The following is a 6465-nucleotide window of genomic DNA, read 5'->3' as shown; positions in this document are numbered from 1 at the left end:
AGGATAACTATTATTAAGAGTTATTGAAATGGACTTCTTTGGTCTTGGAGCTTACAAAATAAAAAATATGGTTGGTTCTCCATTTCTTTATTTTTTATCTTTTAGATTTGTGTTTTTGGGGTTTTTTTTATTTCAAACTTTATTAAACAAATCACATGTTACAAAACAACATACAACTTAAAACCAGAGGACATGACATGAATAATACATCAATTATACACATATGAAAATCAAAGGAGCAAAGGGAGCAGTATAAATTAATAAATAGTAAAACAATAAAATAAACAATAAATAAAAGCAGTTTTCATAGCTTTTTGGAAAACTTCAGCTCAATTTTAAAAATAAGCAGGAGGGGCCTATACTTATTGAATTTACATTTATGTAAAGTTGAACATCTCAGACCAAAATTTCACAGTGTGGATGAATATTTCCCACAACACGATCCCAGTATGAAACTACACCAGGAACTGCTACAATGTAGAGTCGAAAAAGAGCTCTTGATCTTCAAGCTAAAAACAGGTTTTACCTACTGCAGTTTCACAAGGGTCAGGGGGAGAAACTACAGAAAAATTCAAGTCAGTGTCTCTCAGTATTGTGGGAAAACAGTGGGATGATGGAGTTTTTATTTGATTGTATTGAGTATTACAGTATATTGCTCAGGTGGTCCAATCAGAGTGTAGCAGCACTTCCATTTCAGCTGTGACAGAAGCATCAAGAGGCTACAAGATAAGGTTGCAAAGGAGGCCACAAAAAAATAATCACATTGATTTGGCATTATTAACCAGAGACTGAAGGAACAATGGCAAAATCAATGGGAGGAAGAGAGGAAAGGATGATGGTTTTACAGAGTTCAAAGGAAAGTGGACGAAGGAACAGGAGCGATGAGGCAATAATATCAAGACTTAGATTTGGACACACCGGACTAAACAGCACAATGGATAAACATAATACAGATGTGTGAAGAAGAAACAGTAGCGCATGTTCTGCCACACCGTCAGACATATGATGCAGAAAGAAAGCATGTGATTCAAACCTCAGAAAAGCAAAAGTACACTTTGATCTAATAGATATTTTACAAAAGAACTCAAGAAATGTTTCAGTATCTTAGACTAACTAATTTGATTGTGAAGATATGAGTTTTTTAATGAATATTATAAATACAAGACATGAACTCCATACCAGTTGGTGGCGGTAATGCACCAAGTTTTCCAACCGTCGATTAACCACAAATAAGAACAACAAGCGACTGTAAGTACTTCCCATTCTCAGGAGGGGACGTGGCCCTGCGGACTTGATATCAACGTAAGTGACAAGCTGATCAAAAGTAGTATAAAGTCACTTGTAGGGATTGAAATTGCAGACAGTGTGCGTACAGGCCTCTTTAGAGCACTGTGAGGTTAGTGAGTGAAAGCTGCAGGACCTTGAGTCACGGTCGTTTGGACGCAACAAGGCGACCATGTCTCACTCCGCAGCTGCAAAAAAGTCGCCACGCTGACATGAATACACGCAGAATTAGGGGTTTAAAAAAATGCAAACGTTAAATTATTCCTGTGTTAAACATCCAGTGATATCGTCTTTGTCAGTTGTCTTATTCTTATAAAGTTAATAAGTTAAAGTTTAGACAACCTCGTGGTTGTCCAAAGTTGGATTAATGTGCGCAAGCGCGTTGGAGAGATGGTTTAGTAACTTGATGGCCATACAGTCTAAAGTCTGTGAAGAATTATGGTCATATAATCCTAAAATCATTTGAAGTAATAACCCTAAAACGCATATCAATCTAAAATTATGATTTATAACCAGTTACTGTCGTAAACGTAAGTTCTCTTCTATTGACTGATTGTAATATATTGTTGATATAGAGTTAATGTGAAAATATCTTAAATTGTACCCATTATATGCTAATTTAAATTTTCATCAGAGATTCATTGTGTAAAAAAAAAAAAAAAAAAAGTTTCTGTTTTCCAAGTAATCTGCACCTGTGTGCTGTTTTTATTCGCTGTAGCACTACGTCCTGCACTGGACTGTAACACAGCTGTCCCAACTGGGGCTGCAATTGACAATTATTGTCATTCATGCATTAATCTGCATTGTCATGATTGTTCTGTTAAATGTCATAAAATAGGGAAGACAAAAAGACAAAAGCATGTTTTTCCCCCAGAGCTCAGGGTGACATTGATCAACAATCTGAAACCCAAAAGAAACTCAGTTTCCTATCATAGCAGACTAAGAAAACCAGCAAATATTCACACCTGAAGAAGAGCTGCAACAAGTGAATTTTTTGCCATATTGGCTTAATAAAATGACAAAAGATTAATTTGAAACAGCTGCTGATTAATTTTATATGGTATGACTAATTGATTCATCAACTACTTGTTTCAGCTCAAATGTGAATGTCTTACACCGTACTTCACATCCAAATCTATGCATTACATAGAGAAGTTATAAACATAAAGCTCCTATTTTCATGCCAGTATACTCTGGTCAACACCTGTTGACTGTCATTCTCTGTAGCACATGTGCAGCACTGTGTCCCACATGGATTGTGACACAGCTGACGTAACTTTTTGAAGTTATTCATTCATTTTGACATTGAAAGTTCATTCCTGACCTTGGAAACAGCAGTTGACAGAACAAAAATGATATGTCGGGAGACAGAAAAGGAGTCAATAACTATTTTGATAATAATTGACTAATTATTTAAGTAATTTATCAAGGAAAAATGTCACTGATGCTCAAATGTAAGTGAGGATATCAAGGTCCTGCAGCTTTCACTCATATGTTTTATATCATTAAACTGAATGTCTTTTAGATTTTTGACTGTTAGAAAAAACAAGTTTGAAGGCTTCTCTTTGAGGACTAAATATGGTGATGGTCATTTTCTCTGTTCTCTACCATTTTATAAACAATATAATAGGTCAATCGAAAAATAATAAACAGACAAATTGATTATGAAAATAATCTTCAATCTTATCTGGAGCTTGTGGTGAGATTGTTCTGTCAACAATTATTGAGCAATGTTCTTCAAACCCTTTTGAACTTGTCATATTAATTTTTAACTTGGTTTGCTTCCAGCACTCATGCAACGCTGCCTCACTCAGACTGTTGCACGGCACAGCAGTCTCCTATTACGAAGTAAATTTGCGTCTGTCCATCGCCACCAGTCAGCAGCCATGTCAAGTCTCCTCATCAACCAGCCCAAATACTCCTGGCTGAAAGAGCTGGGCCTGTCTGAGGACAACCCCGGTGTTTACAACGGGAGCTGGGGAGGCAGCGGGGAGGTTATTACATCATACTGCCCCGCCAACAATGAGCCAATTGCCAGAGTAACCCAGGCCACTTTGGCGGAGTATGAAGAAACTGTTCAGAAGACGAGGGAGGCTTGGAAGATGTGGGCAGATATTCCAGCTCCGAAAAGAGGGGAGATTGTGAGGCAGATTGGAGACGCCCTAAGAAAGAAGATTAAAGTTCTCGGGAGCCTTGTGTCTCTAGAAATGGGCAAGATCTATGTTGAGGGAGTGGGAGAAGTTCAGGAATACGTTGATGTCTGCGATTACGCTGTTGGTCTGTCGAGAATGATTGGTGGCCCCATCCTGCCTTCAGAAAGACCAGGCCACGCCCTGATCGAACAGTGGAACCCAGTCGGTCTCGTTGGCATCATCACTGCATTTAACTTCCCTGTGGCGGTCTACGGCTGGAACAATGCCATCGCTCTGACCTGCGGCAATGTCTGCCTCTGGAAAGGAGCCCCAACCACGCCTCTCACAAGTGTTGCTGTCACTAAGATTGTGGCTGAGGTGCTGGAGCAGAACAACCTGCCGGGCGCCATCTGCTCCATGACCTGCGGAGGTGCTGATATCGGCACGGCCATGGCGAAGGACGAGCGTGTGGACCTGCTGTCATTCACCGGCAGCACCCACGTTGGCAAATTGGTGTCCATGATGGTGCAAGAAAGGTTCGGTCGCAAGCTACTGGAGCTCGGCGGAAACAACGCAATCATCGTGTTTGAGGACGCTGATCTGAACCTTGTGGTGCCATCTGCTGTCTTTGCATCTGTGGGAACCGCCGGACAGCGCTGCACCACAACCAGAAGGCTGATGCTGCACGAGAGCGTCCACGACACAGTGGTTGAGAGGATCACCAAGGCCTATAAGCAAGTCCGCATTGGAGACCCTTGGGATCCCAGCACCCTGTATGGACCCCTGCACACCAAACAAGCCGTGGAGCAGTATCTGGCAGCTATCGAGCAAGCCAAAAAGCAAGGTGGCACTGTGGTCTGCGGAGGAAAAGTGATGGATCGTCCCGGAAACTACGTAGAGCCCACCATCATCACAGGGCTGGCTCACGACGCTCCCATTGTCCACACCGAAACCTTCGTCCCCATCCTCTACGTCCTCAAGTTCAAGACAGAAGATGAAGCATTTGCCTGGAACAACGAGGTCAAGCAGGGCCTGTCCAGCAGTATCTTCACCAAAGATTTGGGACGGGTTTTCCGCTGGCTGGGGCCAAAAGGATCCGACTGCGGCATTGTGAATGTCAACATTCCTACCAGTGGAGCTGAGATCGGAGGAGCCTTCGGAGGGGAGAAACACACAGGGGGTGGAAGAGAGTCGGGCAGCGACTCTTGGAAGCAGTACATGAGGCGTTCAACCTGCACAATAAACTACAGCAAGGATCTTCCTCTGGCCCAGGGAATCAAGTTTGAGTAAAGCCGCAGGTGGTTTGTTGATTAAGCGTTGATAATCCCAAAAGAAAAACAAGAAATGTTTTTTACTGGCTTGTCATTGCAGTTTTGTATTCAGAAAGGTCAGTTTTTCAGAATTTGAACAAGATTTGGTATAATTTTGGATCAGTCTCATTAGTTTAGGGTCGAGGCTTTAGATACGAATCCTAGATTCGAAATGACAGTTTGAAAGTAGTTCAGTGTTAAAAGTCAAATTCAGTTTCTCCAAATGTTGGTGTGCACTTTTCTTCAAGCACTTAGAAAGCGAGTTTCAGTGCTAGATGACTGTACCAGATGCTTTATACTGTATAAAAAATAAATCTTACCTTTTTATTATGAAGAAAGAAAGAAAAACTGGAGTGGTCCTTATCAATGTGTAAAATAAAAAAAGGTCAGTAAGGGTGCAGGTTATGCATTGGTACTGTAGGTGTTGACATCTGATTTTAGAAGAAAAGAAAGATGGTAGAATACAACATACAGTATTATATAATGTGTAATTTTAGTGCAAATAGTATTTCATCACAGACTGCTTAGAAGAATCTTGTCATCCAGTTTTCCAAGATTACAAAACACTAACAAACACTAACAGGCTTAATAGAAGGTAGCTACTAAAATACAGACTGTTTGCATCTCTATTCCCGCATTAATATACTGTTGTGTTCATATAAAGCTCTTGTCATGAAAGAGTCCCAATGTGCCTCTCAGACAATAAAACCCACAATAAATAAAAGGCTTCTTGTGGACTTCGTCTGCCTCTTCTTTCAAAACTTATTCAGCCATGACTTTTGTTTTATGCATGTCATACACCACTTAAATATCAAAAGCTGCACATTTAAGAAAACAGAGATTCAGCACAGCTAGTCATCCTTAAGTCGATGTTCATATTTTGTCTATATAAATTCCGATATTTCTGTATAATGTTATATTGTGGGTCAATGACTGCTGGGTGTAATATTAACCCTCGTATTTCTGATGCAGTCTTATTCTCAGTTTTGAAAATGCCACTAGAAATCCTTTGGAATCCATAGTCATGCAAAGACATTCCTTATATCCTATAACAAAGATTTAATTATGAGTGCGTCTTATTTTTATCTATAAAGATTACAGCAAACTACAGGAAACTTCAAGGAGCCTCAACAACAGAGCCATCCTGGTACAAAGTCTCCTGTGTGTGTTGCTTTATTGGATAATTAGCAGTTATACACTTAAAATAATTGTTATTAGCATATTTTTCTCAATAGAGCTTAAAATACAAAATGATGTACAACATTAGAGTACAACAGACCACTGACAAAGGTGAAAAAAGTGACAATATTAACAGACAGTAAAATTGATTTATTGTATTTGAGTCAGTGGATTTTGTTAATTTTTTCCTGCAACATTGTTCACTGTTGTATTCAAGTGTCCCAGTAACTCATGACAGTGTGACAGTGAGCCAGCATGAATAATACCCAGGCTCTGAACCTGGAGAAGCTAAATAGATTTCAGCCATCATTAATTTCATTATTTACACCTGTGCTTTTCCTAATGTGACATCAAAATGTCTTGTGTGGAGAAAAAAATGTCTATTGTTTCAGACTGTTTTATAGAAGATGTATGTGTCTAAATTCTCTTAAAAGCGCCATTTAAAGTCTTTCTGCTTCGCCTTGGAGGTAAATATAACCTGACCAGCATGTGTTCATGAACACGGATATGTTGCATCAGTGTATAATGATTCAGCGTCAGCAGGACTTTTCACTCTTTTA

General features: G+C 39.8%; 1 protein-coding gene across 1 annotated transcript; it reads left to right on the top strand.

The window, feature by feature from the left end:
- The first annotated feature begins 1203 nt into the window (after window positions 1-1203).
- Window positions 1204-5463, top strand: aldh7a1 (aldehyde dehydrogenase 7 family, member A1). Its single transcript, XM_044361636.1, has 2 exons — window positions 1204-1302; window positions 3073-5463. The coding sequence occupies exon 2, from the start codon at window positions 3078-3080 to the stop codon at window positions 4704-4706; it is 1629 nt and encodes a 542-aa protein (XP_044217571.1). The 5' UTR covers window positions 1204-1302; window positions 3073-3077; the 3' UTR covers window positions 4707-5463.
- Window positions 5464-6465: the final 1002 nt, after the last annotated feature.

This window comes from Thunnus albacares, chromosome 9 (assembly GCF_914725855.1).
Source record: "Thunnus albacares chromosome 9, fThuAlb1.1, whole genome shotgun sequence".
NCBI classification, from domain to species: domain Eukaryota; kingdom Metazoa; phylum Chordata; class Actinopteri; order Scombriformes; family Scombridae; genus Thunnus; species Thunnus albacares.
The sequence above is the reverse complement of the archived record's forward strand: the minus strand, read 5'-3'. Positions and strand labels throughout refer to the sequence as shown.